This window comes from Orcinus orca, chromosome 2 (genome assembly GCF_937001465.1).
Source record: "Orcinus orca chromosome 2, mOrcOrc1.1, whole genome shotgun sequence".
Classification (NCBI taxonomy): domain Eukaryota; kingdom Metazoa; phylum Chordata; class Mammalia; order Artiodactyla; family Delphinidae; genus Orcinus; species Orcinus orca.
The window spans coordinates 66,200,272-66,217,163 of record NC_064560.1 but is presented as its reverse complement, the minus strand read 5'-3'; the positions used below and the strand labels follow the sequence as shown (position 1 = coordinate 66,217,163).

The 16,892-nt window shown below is 52.6% G+C and overlaps 1 protein-coding gene and 1 long non-coding RNA gene across 5 annotated transcripts in view; both read right to left on the bottom strand.

The window, feature by feature from the left end:
• Positions 1-16,108, bottom strand: part of LOC125963707 (uncharacterized) — a 30,720-nt gene extending 14,612 nt beyond the window's left edge. The window contains exon 1 of the long non-coding RNA XR_007476097.1: positions 13,209-16,108. This is a non-coding gene — a long non-coding RNA (uncharacterized LOC125963707). The remainder of the gene's footprint in view (positions 1-13,208) is intronic.
• The window catches only part of KLHL25 (kelch like family member 25), a 55,943-nt gene that overhangs the window by 14,612 nt on the left and 24,439 nt on the right, over positions 1-16,892 (bottom strand). For 3 of the 4 annotated variants that reach the window (XR_007476095.1, XM_049707018.1, XM_033414829.2), the window contains exons 2-3: positions 3,486-3,760; positions 886-2,690 (exon numbers count right to left, since the gene is read on the bottom strand). Coding sequence is in view for 3 of the 4 variants with exons in the window: in XM_049707018.1 (XP_049562975.1) it covers positions 910-2,690; positions 3,486-3,609 (1,905 nt within the window). In the remaining variant the exon portion in view is untranslated. The remainder of the gene's footprint in view (positions 1-885; positions 2,691-3,485; positions 3,761-16,892) is intronic. The other variant, XM_004284772.4, reaches the window with a different exon arrangement.

Below are 16,892 nucleotides of genomic sequence, written 5' to 3'. Positions count from 1 at the left end.
CCCCAGAGGCCCCGAATGGCCTAGGGAGAGGCCTGGGCTTAGCATGTGAGTAGGACAGAAGTTGCGGCCTTTGCCCCAACAGAGATCTGGCCTTTGCCCTTGGCTTCTGGGAGGTGATCTGGGTCACACCTGACAGGAGTGTCGTTTAGGGTGGGGGCTTTGGGTCACGCTGGACCAGCTGACTTGAGAGTAACCACGGGGACATGAGCAATCGGTCATGCCCACGTGATGGGGCCCCGCTAAAAATTCTGGACACCGCAGCTTCTGTGAGCTCCCCTGGCAGGCAGCATTCCGTGCGTGCTGTCACTCACTGATGCTACAAGAGTAACAGTGTCCCAACTCCATGGGGAGTGGACAAGGGATGCTTTGCATTTGGACCCCCGTCCAGGACTCTGACCCATGCATCTCTGCCCTCTGATCTTAATATGCATCCTTTGCCCATAATAAACCGTAACCGTGCACATGTGCCTTCAGCACATTCATGAGTCCTTCCAGTGAGTGCTGGACCTGAGACGGTTCTGGGGAACCCTGACCTCGCAGCTGGTGTCAGAGGGAGGGTGCCCTTGTGTGGAGACTGTGCCCTTAGACTTCACAGGTTGGCCTAGACTCCACATAGGATTGTCAAAAGGCCCCCCGGGGACTCTGACCTGCGGCCATGCCTGGGAACCACCGCCCCAGTCTAAGACTGTCACCCCCATTTGGCAGAGGGGTTATGTGTTTTGCTCAAGATCAACTGCAAGTAAGGGGCAGAGCCAGGCTCCGGCTCCAGAGTTGAAAAAGGGTCGCAGAGCCCCCCAGTCACCTGCTGTCCTGCCTCGCCCGGCCTTCTGCGGAAGATGCAGCCTTTACCTGGGGTGGGATCAGGCCTGGGGTGCGGGGGCTCACCTGGTTGGGCTCTACAGGTGCGCCTCATGCGGGCAGGTGCTTCCAGGTGCTGACGAAGGCCGTGGGGATGAGCGAGTAGGGCACGGTGGTGATGCAGTTCCACGTGTCCGAGGTGGGGTCATAGCAGTCCAGGGTCTTACACCGCTGGGTCCCGAAGTAGCCCCCCACCACGTAGAGCTTGTTGCCCGAGGCCAGGGCGTGGCAGGACATGCGCTTGGCAGTCATGTCCCCGATCCGCGTCCACTGGTTGGTCTCGCAGTCGAAGCGGTAGGCCGAGGCAGCTGTGTACTCCGTGTCGCCTCCCATGATGAATATCTGGCTGCCCAGGACGGCGGCAGCGGTGTACCGCCAAGGCTGGGGACACTCGGCCTTGATCGTCCACCGGTTCTCTGCAGGGTCGTAGCACTGGACTTTGGACACCATGTCCCGGTGGATGCTGGTCCCCCCGAAGACAAAGAGCTTCAGCTTGGCGCTCACGACCGCGGCATTGCTGACGCCATCCCTCAGCGGGGCCACCATCGTCCACTTGTTAGCCCCGGGGTCGTACTTCTCCACCTGCTTCAGGGAGACAGACGGCGAGGCCGGGAAGACGCCAGCCAGGGACGTGTGCCCTCCGACCACGTAGAGGCAGTTCTCCAGCTCGGCCGAGCCGTGGCCGAAGCGGGCGATGAGCATGGGTGCCGCCTTGGACCACTCCTCGTGGACGGTGTTGTACACCCACACGTCCTTAGAGACCCCGTTCTCGGAGCCCCGGCCCCCGGTCACATAGACCTTGCAGCCGATGGCCGAGGCGCTGAACTCCTTGCGAGGGCTGGGCAGGTCCGCCTTGGGGATGATCTCCTTGGCCTTGTGGTCCACCTGGTAGATCTTGTCACACATGAAGGTCTGGCCCCCGAGGATGAGCAGCGTGTGTCCGGCCCTGCGCGGCCGGGCACAGGGGCTGGTGACCACGCCGTCGTTCTGTAGGATGCGGGCCTTGCAGCGCAGCGCCTCGTCCACGATGAGCCGGGTGCGCTCGTCGGCCATGAGCAGGGCCTCACCCAACACGGCCTCCTTCAGGCAGTCGGATGGCAGCAGGGCCAGCCGCACGCCGCGCAGCAGCTCGGGCAGGTGGGCCTTGCGCCGCTCCAGGTCGTGCCTGACCCACTGCAGGATGGCCTCAAAGACCACACGCTCGTCCTCCGCCTCCAGCTCGTCACTCGAGATGAGGTCCAGCAGGGTGTCCTTGGACAGGCTGTTGAAGTCCTCGCTCTGCCTCACGGCCTCGAAGTGCACCAGGCACATGCGCCACGCGAACTCGTAGAGCCGGCGGCACTGGTGGGCGTCCGACAGCAGCATCATGCCCAGGCAGTTGGACGGGAACAGGTTCTTCTCCAGGAACTCGGCGGCTGCATCACGCACGTCATGGAACTGCAGCATGTCACCCGCCTCGAGCAGCGACTCTGCGTTCTCCTCGTTGATGACGATGCGGGACGAGTAGGCGAAGTCCAGCAGCAGCTCCAGCACCTCGGGGTGCAGGTTGTCCTGGAAGTTGACCGTGTCGTCGCGGCTCTCCCGCAGGCCGTGGCTGAACATGGCCTCGAAGTAGCGGCTGGAGGCGGCCAGCACGGCGCGGTGGCAGGGGAAGGCGCGGTCGCCGGCCCAGAGCGTGACGTCCGTGAACATGCGGTGCTTGCGCAGCGTGTTGAGGTGCGCCAGCACGCAGTCGGGGTGCGAGGCCTTGTGGAACAGCGTGATGTTCATGGAGCCCGTGCTGCTCCGCGACTTGCGGGTCTCATGGACGCTGACCGACATGCTGAGCCAATCTGCCGGGGGGGGGACAAGGCCACAGGTGAGAGGGGCCAGGGCCTGGCACCCCCGCAGCTCCCCGCTCAGCCCCCAAGCATGGCCAGCCCGCCCCCTCCACCCCTGCTCTCTGCTCAGCTCTGCCAAACCCAGCCCAAGCCCCACCCCTCAATCTGCCAGCCAAGGACGACTCAGGTGGTAGAGGCTGGGGTTCAGACCAACCGCTTTTGCACCAGCTCTGGATACGAGCCTCCTTGGGTGACCTCGAGCTGCAGCTGCCTCCCGTGGTTGCTAGAACGTGCAATAGTGTCCCCAGCCTGGTTAAGAAGCCAGCAGGGCAGTGCTAAGGAGCATGTGCTCTGGACCCATTCCACCGTCCGGGGCTGCTACTGTGTGGCCCCATTCTTCAGCCGGGGAAGCCAAGGCTCAGAGATGCAAAGTGGCTGCCCCACGTGCTGCAGCCAGAATTCCCTTGTGGGCTGTCTGGTTCCAGCCCAATCTCTACCCCCCATTGGCCCAATGAGACTGGGATTCCTGCAGGGAGACTTTTGAAAGCCATTCCCAAGGAGCCACAGACCCCAAGCAGAGCCTTACACCCCCCTCTGCTCCCAGCGCACCCTGTCCTGAGCTGGGCTCCAAGCAGCCCTGGCCACACCCCTCACACCCCTTGCCCTTGGAAAGTTCCCCAAGAACTGCTGTCACAGCCCAAGCGCTCAGCATAGACATATTCTGCAAATCCAGGGCTCTCCAGAGGCCTCCGGACCCAGCTGCGATAAGCAAGGTGTGGAGATGAGGCCAGCTGGCCTGTGGCTCACCCTCTGGATACCTGCTCGATTCCGAGGTCCCAAGGGGAGGCCAAGACAAGGTCCTGGGTGACAGCGGGACGCTAAAGCAATCCAGATTTGCCTCAACCAAAGCAGCAGGAAAACCTGTAGCCATCGGAGCCTCCCTGGTCCCGACAGGCGACTCCAGGCTCCCGGGCCACAGTGAACGCTCCACCTGCCCCCTCGTCTGGCGTCCTCTGCCGGGCCCGGGACTTGGGGCTCAGAGTGTGGGTCCCCAGAGCAGACAGACACAGGCTCGTCGCCAGCTGGAACGTGGGGATTCCAAAGCACTTGAATTAAAGTCTGGCCGATGGCATGACCCAAGACCCCACTGTGGTACTATGGGAAAGAGGCTCAGACGGCAGGCAAAGATCCTAGGCCTCAAGAGAAAGGGGCCAAAAAGTAAAATGCATTCAGCGTCCTGACCCCAGAAGCCTGGGCTTCCTCCTTCCCACTGGTAAGGAGGCCAGAAAAACCCCCTTCTGTTTCATTTTTATTTTCAGAAGTGTAAACTCCCCCCACTCCCCACTCCAAGTCAATTTTGTACTTAAGTAATAATCTGGTAAAGGAAGGCTGCGATCTCATGCGTCACTGGATTGTAAATTATTGTCCAAGTGCACTGCTCTCTCCCTTGCTCACTCCTCTCCTGGCAAAGAGCCAGGGAAGCCACCGAGTGACGTGATCAGAGCTGCCCGGGCAAGGCCCCTGCTCCCGGGCTGGGGCAGGGAAGACACAGGGGCTGGGCCTGGCCTTGCTGCTCTGGCCCCCGAGCTCCAGGCGGACTGCGGGCCGATGACCCGTCAGTGTCCCTCAGTGCAAACCTGCCACCGCGGAGCACTGAGCTCCAGGTTAGAGGTTCGCCTGAGGGGGTCCGTGTGCAGCCCACAGGGGCAGGAGAGTGCTGCACCCGACGTCCAGGCTGTACACGGTGGTCCCCACTCTACCACCTGCCCTAGGGCACCTCTCCCCTCCTCTGCAACTTAGTTTTCTCTATTGTGAGACGAAGTCCCTGCTCTGCTCAGGCCTCTGAGAGTCCCTCACTCGTTGGCAATTGTTTACAGAGCTTGACCCCCGAGCCTGGCCCTGGAGCCAGGCACTGCAGAGATGAGAGACTGCGCTGACCTGGCCGCAGAGGCTTCCTGAGAAGCGCCCCCCGCCCCCCGGTCTGAATTGCCCAACCTGAATTCCAGCCTTGCAGCACAGCTCCCCAAATCTCACGTGACAGCTAAATCCTCATTCTGGCTTCTGCCTCCTTGATCACCGGGCACTTTCCCAAATGTGGCCATCCACCTGGTGACTGTCCATGCGGCTCCCGTGTGTCTGGGCTGTTGGAGGGACGTGGCCTTTGATCTGTGTGCCACCTGGGGGACTGGCTCCGAGGTCTCCAGTTCAGGGCCCTGATGCTGAGGCTTGACCTCAGTTCGTGCTGTTCCACAGGCCCCACCTGCTCTGGGCCCCTGAGCACCTCACTGCCCTCGCCCTGTGCCCCACCCCAGCCAGGAAACCAGGCTGCTTCTGAGCTCCACGTGGACGTAGCCTTGAATGCTGGGGCTTGCACACCCATGCATGGTGCCCAGCTCCTCCTGGACTCACTTTACAGACAGCCCCGGGTTGGAATGCCAGCTCTCTGCCGTGCAAACAGGATGTCACTAGTAGCTGCTCCTGGGGGGCAGTAGGCTCAGAGGCTGCCCACAGGGCCTGGCCCTGGGGCTAGCCAGAGAGTGGACGGCCCTGCTTTCCTCCCACAGTCACATGTGGACACACACTCTCAGCCCGTCAGGCGAAGGCCCTCTTGGGTTTTCTGGCCCCGCGTGGCACGCTTCCCTCCCTTGCGGGCCCAGGTCCATGCTGAAGCAGCTGGCACTGAGGCTGTGGGAATGGGCTGGGCCCCCCTCCACTCTGGGGGGCTGCTAACAGGGCCGCCCTAGGAGGGATTCAGGGGGAGACTCCCTTTGGAAGGCGTTAAGGGCAGGACGAAGCAGGACTCAAAGACTGAGAAGGTGCCAAAAAGCAGGGCAAACCCCAACAGAGCAGCCACGTTTGCCCTGAGAATGAGGTCAAGTTAAGTGGGCAGCCCGGGGCCCCTGAGCTGACTCTGTCTCGCTCAGCACCAGGATGCCTGCCCGCTGACGCCAACTCCCGCCCCGGCCGAGGGCCCGCGACGCACGGACACACCCAAGCGGGTTCCCACCCCCAGACGGCTGCCGGCCCAGGCTCCTCTGAGCAGAGCCGAGAGCAGCAGCACCTGCCAGGAGGGCCGCCTCCCCGTCTGTCCCGCCTCCTCCCAGGAGGCGCCCAGACCTGAGCCAGTCTTCCAGGGACAGCCCCGAAGCACCAGGATTCTGGGGGGGTTGGAGAATCTCACTGGCCCCAGTTAACAGACAAGGAGGCAGAGGCCCAGACACAGGGAGGGGGCTGCAGAGACTGTGAATCGAGTCTCCACCCAGGCCCACGGGTGCCCAGGGCTGCCCTTCAGCTCCAGGCCAGCAGTGTGGGAGGACAGGCCTGAAAGCCAGGGGCCCTGGACGCCGTGCCCCACCTCAGGCTACTCACCTCCACCAGAAATATACCCGGAAGCCGAAGCATTACCTCAGCCGTAACATGTCCAGCATTTCCCCCAAACCTGCTCTTCCCCCGATCTGGGAAATGCCACCAACACGCTCCTTGGTGCTCACATCCCATCATCCCAACAACCAGGCCACCACATGTCCTGTGGCTGCGCCTCCTACACAAGCCCTGGGCCTGACCCTCCCCCCAACCCGTCTCTCCCCTGGACTAACAGAAACGCCCCTTACCAGCCTCTGCTTCTGCTTGTGCCCCCCAGGGTCTGAATTCATCCAGACACCAGAACCTTTTAAACAGCATCACCTGGATCACACCACGCCCAGCTCAAAACTCTCCAGGGCCGTCCCAGCACCCTCAGTAAAATCCCAGGTCCCTACTGTGGCCTCCAGGTCTCCACTGGCTACCCCTGTGTCCTCACATCCTGCCACGTCCCAAAGAGCTGCCCCTCAGGCTGCGCCGGGCTTGTCACTGGCCTCAGGACCTTTTCACGTGCTGTTCTTCTGCCTGGAATGCGCCCCTGCCCACCCCATTTTTCCTGAGTGGCTCACTCTCGCGCCTCCTGAGAGCGGCCACCTTGTTGAGGTCACCCCCTCCCACACCTCCCCTACTTCTGCCTTCGCAGCACCCGTCACAACTTAGCATCATGCGCTTATCTGCCTCCTGCATCTCTGGCCCCTGAAGGCAGGGACCGTGTGTGGTGCTGATGGGACCCGGCACAGAGTAACCACTTGACTGGACTCAATGACGAAGCTAAGACGCATATGGTGCATAAAGCTCACCTCACTAACATCCGCTGCGGTGCTCGCCCAGCTGCCCTTCTCCAGGCCCAGAGGAGATGCAGGCTGAGACGGCGGTGGATGCTGCCGAGGTAGGTGTGACCATGGGCGGGCGTGGCGGACACGCAAGCCAGCACGGCCCCCTCCTGCTTGCCCCAACATCCAGCTGTTCTCAGGAACCACCCTCCTCCACTCCAGGCTGTTTAGACACGGGATCCAAGGCAGGGCACTGGGCTGGCCAAAGTGGTGCATCCCTGGGCTCCAGCATCCTCCCAGCCATTGTGACGGGCCCACACCCAGGATGGGCCCAGGAGACTCTGACAGGCCCCACACCCAGGATGGGCCCAGGAGACTCTGACGGGCCCCACACCCAGGATGGGCCCAGGAGACTCTGATGGGCCCCACACCCAGGATGGGCCCAGGAGACTCTGACGGGCCCCACACCCAGGATGGGCCCAGGAGACTCTGACGGGCCCCACACCCAGGATGCGTCCAGGAGACTCTGACGGGCCCCACACCCAGGATGGGCCCAGGAGACTCTAGTCTACGATGTTTACTCAGCTGCAGGGGGTGAGGCCAGCTCTGTTCCTGGGGCTGCTGACAGACTGAACCGAGGCTGGGAGCGGAAGTGCTGCCCGAGGTGGGAGCTGCACAGAGGAGGAGAGCGGGGCCCTCATGCCTGCTGACCCGAGCCAGTCCGCCCCCTTCCTTTCTGTCACTTGCCACCAGGAGTCCCAACTAGTAAAAGGATCACTGGGACGTCAGTTCCTGAATCAGGGATCAGGACTGCTGGCCTTAGTAAGGGGTCTTAGCTATGCGAGTCCTGCCACCCTTTCCACCTCCAGGGGAGGCCACCCTAGACACCAAGAACGGGTTTCATGAGGTGATTTCCAGTGTTCAGTACCAGTTACACACCCAGCCCTATGCAGGGGCTGGGGGATCCAAAGAGAGTATATAAGACAAAAGGTTCCCAGTGGCAGGAAGGGTGAGCACCAAAAGTGTGTGTGCAGTCAGGTCTGTCCAGACTCTTGGAAGCCTGTCTCCATGGCCCCCTGCCTTTGGGGGCCCCCCAAAATCAGACACTCTCAAGCTGTACGTATCTCAGGACTATTTTGATGACCTAAGCGTCATCCCAGGTTTTGATGGATTTAAGGCACATAAATTAACTGCATGACACTGCCACGCTCCTGACGAGCAATTTATTATCCTGCCAAGAGGTACTGATCCACCTCCGACAATAGCTCCGCTTCCCTGACTGCAGTCCTTACCTACAGGAAAGAGGTTAAAACGCACCAGATAGAAGGGGTGGGATCAAGATGGCAGAGGAACAGGCTGGGGAGCTCACCTGCTCCCACAAAAACATTAAAAATACACCTACAAGTGGAACAACGCGCACAGAACACCTACTGAACGCCGGCAGAAGGCCTCAGACTTCCGAAAGGGCAAGGAAACCTCCATGTAACTGCATAGGACGAAAGGAAAAAGAAAAAGAAAGAAATTGGGATGGGGCTTGCGCCCCAAGGCGGGAGCTGTGAAGGAGGAAAGATTTCCACACCTTGAGAAGTCTCCTCACTGGCAGGGAGATGAGCCTGGACGGAGGGGGAGCTTCAGAGCCTCGGAGGAGAGTGCAGCAACTGGTCTGCAGAAGGCAAAACGGAGAGTAACCTGCAGAGAGGGTCGGCACCGCCACCCTGCGCTCCCCAGCCTGAGACTCTCATCTTTCGGTGCAGGTGGGGGCTGGGTGCTAAAGCTCAGGCTTCAGAGGTCAGACCCAGGGAGAGGACTGGGGATGGCTGCATGGAGACAGCCTGAAGAGGCTGGAGTGTGGACACTGAGGGGGGTACTTGGAAGAAGCCTGGGCCTGCCAGAGAGGCAAGGTGCTATTATGGGGAGGGGGCATGAGGAGAGGAGTTGGACCACCAAAAGAGCTTCTTTCCCTGTGAGCGCTCCCAGGCAACAGGACACCGCCTACCGGAGTTCCAGGGGTGGGCGTGAGTCGCTGCTATGAGACACACAAGCGGGTGCCAAGCGCTGCCCCCAGTCTCCCAGGAATACACGGAGAGCAGCTACTACTACGAGACCTGCGGACAGGCACCAAGCACTGCCCCTGCCATCCCGGGAGCGCACAAGGGCCACGGCACCTGCACACCCCATATCAAGGGGATAACGGCCAGCACACGCTGGAGAAAGAGACAACAAGCATCCAAACTAAAGGAAGCCCCTCTCTTCTGGAAAACATGGTGGAGTAGAAGGACCTGAGCCTACCTCCTCTCACGAAAACACCAAAATCACAACTAATGGCTGAACAGCCATCAACAAAAAAGACAGGGACCCACCAAAAAAAAAGATATTTTAGATTCAAAGACAAAGAAGGAGCCACAACAAGATGGTAGGAGGGAGGCTTCCACGACATAATCAAATCACATACCCACCACGTGGGTGACCCACACATTGGAAAATAATTATATCATAGAGGCTCTCCCACAGGAGTGAGAGTCCTGAGCCCCATGTCAGGTTCCCCAGCCTGAGGATCTGACATCAGGAGGAGGAACCCCCAGAGCATTTGGCTTTGCAAGCCAGTGGGGCTTGAGTGCAGGAGCTCCACAGGACTGGGGCAAACAGGGTCCACTCTTAGAGGGCGCACACAAGATTTCACGTACACTGGGACCCAGCCCAAAGCAGTAACTCCACAGAAGCCCAGGCTCGACCTACCTATGAGTCTTGGAGGGTGTCCTGGGGAGGCAGGGGGAGGCTGTGGCTGACTGACGAGGGAGCAAGGACACTGGTGGCAGAGGCCCCAGAGAATACTGATCAGCATTACCTCTCCTGGAGGTCACTCTTTTGGCATCAAGACCTGGCCCTACCAAACAGCCTGCAGGCTCCAGTGCTGGAATGCCTCAGGCCAAACAAACAGCAGGATAGGAACAGCCCCACCCATCAGCAGACAGGCTGCCTAAAGCCGTAAGGAGCTCACAGCTACCTCTAACCACACCACTTGACACAGCCCTGCCGACTACAGGGACAAGACCCAGCTGAACCCACCAGTGGGCAGGCACCAGTCCCTCCCACCAGGAAGCCTGCACAAACACCAGGACCAACTTCACCCACCAAGGGGAAGACACCAAAAGCAAGAGGAGCTATGATCCTGCAGCCAGCAGAAAGGAAACCACAAACACAGAAAGTCAGACAAAATGAGATGGTAGATAAATACGTTCCAGACGAAGGAAGAACACAAAAACCCACAAGAACAACTAAATGAAGTGGAGATAGGTAACCTACCCGAAAGAGAATTTAGAGTAATGATAGTAAGGATGATCCAAGATCTTAGAAAAAGAATGGAGGCACGGATTGAGACGATACAAGAGATGATTAACAAAAAGCTAGAAGACTTAAAGAACAAACAAACAGAGATGAACAATACAATAACTGGAATGAAAAATACACTAGAGGAATCACTAGCAGAATAACTGAGGCAGAAGAATGAATAGCTGACTGAAAGACAGAGTGGTGGAAATCACAGCTGTGGAACAGAATAAAGAGAAAAAATGAAAAGAAATAAGGTCAGTCTCAGAGACCTCTGGAACACTATTAAACACACAAACATTTGCATTAAGGAGTCCCAGAAGGAAAAGAGAGAAAGAACGTGAGAAAATATTTGAAGAGATAATAGCTGAAAACTTCCCTAACATGAGAAAGGAAACACTCAAATCCAGGAAGCACAGAGTCCCATACAAGATAAACCCAATGAGGAACATGATGAGACTCATATTAATCAAACCGACAAAAATGAAAGACAAAGGAAGAATATTAAAAGCCACGAGGGAAAAGAAACAAGTAACATACAAGGTAATCCCCATAAGGTTTTCAGTTGATTTTTCAGCAGAAATTCTGCAAGGCTGAAAGGAGTGGCGCCATATATTTAAACTGATGAAAGGGAAAAATCTACAACCAAGAATACTCTATCCAGCAAGGCTCTCATTCATATTTGATGGAGAAATCAAAAGCTTTACAGACAACCAAAAGCTAAGAGAGCTCAGCACCACCAAACCAGCTTTAGAACAAATCCTAAAGAAACTTCTCTAAGTGGAAAATAAATGGCCACAACTACAATAGAATCAAGAAAATTGTGAATGGGAAAGCTCACCAGTAAAGGCAAACATAAAGTAAACATCTACACACAAATATAACATCAAAGCCAGCAATTGTGAGAAAATAAGAATACAAATGCAGGATACTGGAAATGCATTGGAAATTAAGAGACCAGCAATTTAAAGCAATCTGGTATACATATAGACTGCTATAACAAAACCTCATGGGAACCACAAACCAAAAATCTACGATAGAAACACACACAAAAAAGAAAAAGCAATCCAAATTCAACACTAAAGATAGACATCACATCATAAAAGAACAAAAGAGGAAGGGAAGAAAAAAGACCTTCAAAAACAAACCCAAAACAATTAACAAAATGGCAATAAGAACATACATATTGATAATTACCTTAAATGTAAATGGATTAAATGCTCCAACCAAAAGACATAGACTGGCTGAATGGATACAAAAACAATATCCATATTTCTGCTGTCTACAAGAGACACACTTCAGATCTAGGGACATGTACAAACAAAGTGAGGGGATGGAAAAAGGTATTCCATGCAAGTAGAAATCAGAAGAAAGCTGGAGTAGCAATACTCATATCAGACAAAATAGAGTTTAAAATAAAGACTGTTACAAGAGACAAGGAAGGTCACTACATAATGATCAAGGTATCAATCCAAGAAGAAGATATAACAATTGTAAATATATATGCACACAACACAGGAGCACCTCAATATATAAGGCAAATACTAACAGCCATAAAAAGAGAAACTGACAGTAACACAATAATAGTGGGAGACTTTAACACCCCACTTTCATCATTGGACAGATCATCCAGACAGAAAATCAATACGGAAACACAGGCCTTAAATGACACATTAGACCAGATGGACTTAACTGATATTTATAGAACACTGCATCCAAAAGCAACAGAATACACTTTCTTCTCAAGTGCACATGGTACATTCTCCAGGAGAGATCACATCTTGGGTCACAAATCAAGCCTTGGTAAATTTAAGAAAATCGAAATCATATCAAGCATCTTTTCTGACCACAACACTATGAGATTAGAAGTCAATTACAGGAAAAAAGAAAACTGTAAAAAACACAAACATGTGGAGGTTAAACAATATCTTACTAATCAATCAATGGATCACTGAAGAAATCAAAGAGGAAATCAAAAAATACCTAGAGACAAACGAAAATGAAAGCATGATGATCCAAAACCTATGGGATGCAGCTAACAGTTCTAAGAGGGAAGTTTATAGCAATAAAATCTTAACTCAGGAAACAAAAAAAATCTCAAATACACAACCTAAACTTACAGCCAAAGCAACTAGAGAAAGATGAAACAAAACCCAAAGTTGGAAAAAAAGAAATGATGAAGATCAGAGCAAAAATACACTTGATCTTAGCCAAAAGGCCAAGAAGTAATCGAGACCAGAAATAAATGAAATAGAGAAGAAAACAATAGAAAAGATCAATGAAACAAAAAGCGGATTCCTTTAAAAGATAAACAAAATTGATAAACCTTTAGCCAGACTCTTTGAGAAAAAAAGGGAGAGGGCTCAAATCAATAAAATTAGAAATGAAAAAGGAGAACTTACAATGGACACCACAGAAATACAAAAAGATCATGAGACTACTACAAACAACCACATGCTACTAAAATGGACAACCTAGAAGAAATGGACAAATTCTTAGAAAGGTACAATCTTCAAAAACTGAACCAGAAATAGAAAATATGAACAGACCACAAGTAATGAAATTGGAACAGTGATTTTAACACTACCAACAAACAAAAGTCCAGGACCAGACGGCTTCACAGGTGAATTCTATCAAACATTTAGAGAAGAGCTAACACCCATCCTTCCCAAACTCTTCCAAAAAATTGCAGAGGAAGGAACACTCCTAAACTCATTCTACAAGGCCACCCATCACCCTGATATCAAAACCAGACAGAGATACTACAAAAAAAGAAAATTACAGAACAATATCACTGATGAATATAGACGCAAAAATCCTCAACAAAATACTAGCAAACAGAATCCAACAACACATTAAAAGGATCATACACCATGATCAAATGGGATTTATCCCTGGGATGCAAGGATTCTTTGATATCCACAAATCAATCAGTATGATATACCACATTAACAAACTGAAGAATAAAAACCATGTGATCATCTCAATAGATGCAGAAAAAGCTTTTGACAAAATTTAACACCCATTTATGATAAAAAGTCTCCAGAAAGTGGGCACAGAGGGAACTTACCTCAACATAATAAAGGCCATATACGGCAAACCCACAGCTAACATCATTCTCAATAGTGAAAAGATGAAAGCATTCCCTCTAAGATCAGGAACTAGACAAGATGTCCCCTCTCACCACTTTTATTCAATGTAGTTTTGGAAGTCCTAACCACAGCAATCAGAGAAGAAAAAGAAAAGGAATCCAAAGTGGAAAAGAAGAAATAAAACTGTCACTGTTTGCAGATGACATGATACTATACATAGAAAATCCTAAAGATGCTATGAGAAAACTACTAGAGCTTATCAATGAATTCGGTAAAGTTGCAGGATAGAAAATTAATACAGGACTTCCCTGGTGGTGCAGTGGGTGAAAATCCACCTGCCAATGCAGGGAACATGAGTTCGATCCCTGGTCCAGGAAAATCCCACATGCCGTGGAGGAACTAAGTCCGTGGGCCACAACTACTGAGCCTGCACTCTACAGCCTGCGAGCCACAACTACTGAGCCCTCGTGCCACAATTACTGAAGCCCACGCGCCTACAGCCCATGCTCCACAACAAGAGAAGCCATCACAATGAGAAGCACGTGCACTGCAACGAAGAGTAGCCCCCACTCGCCACAACTAGAGAAAGCCCACGTGCAGCAACAAAGACCCAATAATAAATAAATAAATTTATTTTAAAAAAGAAAGAAAATTAATACACAGAAATCTGTTGCATTTCTATATGCTAACAACAAAAGATCCAAAAAGAGAAATTAAGGAAACAATCCCATTTACCATCACATCAAAAAGAATAAAACACCTAGGAATAAATCTACCTAAGGAAACAAGAGACCTGCCTATACTCTGAAAACAATAAGACACTAATGAAAGAAATCGAAGATGACACAAACACATGGAAAGATACACCATGTTCTTGCATTGGAAGAATCAATATTGTCAAAATGACTATACTACCCAAGGCAATCTATAGATTCAACACAATCCCTATCAAATTACCAATGGCACTTTTCACAGAACTAGAACAAAAATTTTTTAAATTTGTATGGAGACACAAAAGACCCCCAATAGCCAAAGCAATCCTGAGAAAGAAAAATGGAACTGGAGGAATCAGGCTCCCAGACTTCAGACTACTACAAAGCTACAGTCATCAAAACAGTATGGTACTGGCACAAAAACAGAAATATAGCTCAATGGAACAGGATACAAAGCCCAGAAATAAACCCATGCACCTATGGTCAACTAATCTATGACCAAGGAGGCAAGAATATACAATGGAGAGAAGACAGCCTCTTCAATAAGCGATGCTGGGAACACCGGACAGCTACGTGTAAAAGAATGAAATTAGAACATTCTCTAATACCATACACAAAAATAAATTCAAAATGGATCAAAGACCTAAATGTAAGGCTGGACACTATAAAACTCTTAGAGGAAAACAAAGGCAGAACACTCTTTGACATAAATCACAGCAATACTTTTTGGATCCACCTCCTACTGAAAATAAAAAAATAAAAAAATAAATGGGATCTAATTAAACGTAAAAGCTTCTGCACAGCAAAGGAAACCATAAACAAAATGAAAAGACAGGGGACGAGGGGAAGATGGCAGAGGAGTGAGACGCGGAGATCACCTTCCTCCCCACAGATACACCACAAATACACCTACATGTGGAACAACTCCTACAGAACACCTACTGAACGCTGGCAGAAGACCTCAGACCTCCCAAAAGGCAAGAAACTCCCCACGTACCTGGGTAGGGCAAAAGAAAAAAGAATAAACAGAGACAAAAGGATAGGGACGGGACCTGCACCAGTGGGAGGGAGCTGTGAAGGAGGAAAGGTTTCCACACACTAGGAAGCCCCTTCGCGGGCGGAGACTGCGGGTGGCAGAGGGGGAAGCTTCGGAGCTGCGGGGGAGAGCACAGCAACAGGGGTGCGGAGGGCAAAGCAGAGAGATTCCGCACAGAGGATCGGTGCCAACCAGCACTCACCAGCCCGAGAGGCTTGTCTGCTCACCCGCCGGGGCGGGCGGGACTGGGAGTTGAGGCTCGGGCTTAGGTCGGAGCGCTGGGAGAGGACTGGGTTTGGCGGCGTGAACACAGCCTGCAGAGGGTTAGTGCACCACGTTTAGCCGGGAGGGAGTCCAGGGAAAAGTGTGGACCTGCCGAAGAGGCAAGAGACTTTTTCTTCCCTCTTTGGTTCCTGGTGCGCGAGGAGAGGGGGTAAAGAGCTCTGCTTAAAGGAGCTCCGGCTAAAAGCGCGGACCCCAGAGACGGGCATGAGACGCTAAGTCTGCTGCTGTCGCCACCAAGAAGCCTGTGTGCGAGCACAGATCACTATCCACACCCCCCTTCCGGGGAGCCTGTGCAGCCCGCCACTGCCAGGGTCCCGGGATCCAGGGACAACTTCCCCGGGAGAACGCACGACGTGCCTCAGGCTGGTGCAGCGTCATGCCGGCCTCTGCCGCCGGAGGCTCGCCCACAGTCCGTGCCCCTCCCTCCCCCGGCCTAAGTGAACCAGACTCCCCGAAGCAGCTGCTCCTTTAACCCCGTCCTATCTGACCGAAGAACAGATGCCCTCCGGCAACCTACACCCAGAAGCGGGGCCAAATCCAAAGCTGAACCCTGGGAGCTGTGCAAACAAAGAAGAGAAAGGGAAATCTCTCCCAGTAGCCTCAGAAGCAGTGGATTAAAGCTCCACATCAACTTGATGTACACTGCATCTGTGGAATACATGAATAGACAACGAATCATCCCAAATTGAGGAGGTGGACTTTGAGAGCAAGATTTATGATTTTTTCCCATTTTCCTATTTTTGTGAGTGTGTATGTGGTATGCTTATGTGTGAGATTTTGTCTGTATAGCTTTGCTTCCGCCATTTGTCCTAGGGTTCTATCCGTCCGTTTTGTTTCTTAATAATTATTTTTTATTTTAATAACTTTATTATATTTTATTTTATTTTACGTTATCATCTTTCTTTTTTGCTTCCTCCCTCCCTCCCTCCTTCCCTCCCTCCTCTCTTTCTTTCTTCTAATTCTTTCTTTCTACTTTTTCTCCCTTTTATTCTGAACCGTGTGGATGAAAGTCTCTTGGTGCAGCAGCCAGGAGTCAGTGCAGTGTCTCTGAGGTGGGAGAGCCAACTTCAGGACACTGGTCCACAAGAGACCTCCCAGCTCCATGTAATATCAAACAGCAAAAATCTCCCAGAGATCTCCATCCCAACACCAACACCCAGCTTCACTCAACGACCAGCAAGCTATAGTGCTGGACACCCTATGCCAAACAACTAGAAAAACAGGAACACAACCCCACCCCATTAGCAGAGAGGCTGCCTAAAATAATAATAAGTCCACAGACACCGCAAAACACACCACCAGACATGGACCTGCCCAGCAGAAAGACAAGATCCAGCCTCATCCACCAGAACAAAGGCACTAGTCTACTCCACCAGGAAGCCTACACAATCCACTGAACCAACCTTAGCCACTGGGGGCAGACACCAAAGACAACGGGAACTATGAACCTGCAGCCTGCAAAAAGGAGACCCCAAATACAGTAAGATAAGCAAAATGAGAAGACAGAAAAACACACAGCAGATGAAGGAGTAAGACAAAATCCCACCAGACCTAACAAATGAAGAGGAAATAGGCAGTCTACCTGAAAAAGAATTCAGAATAATGATAGTAAAGATGATCCAAAATCT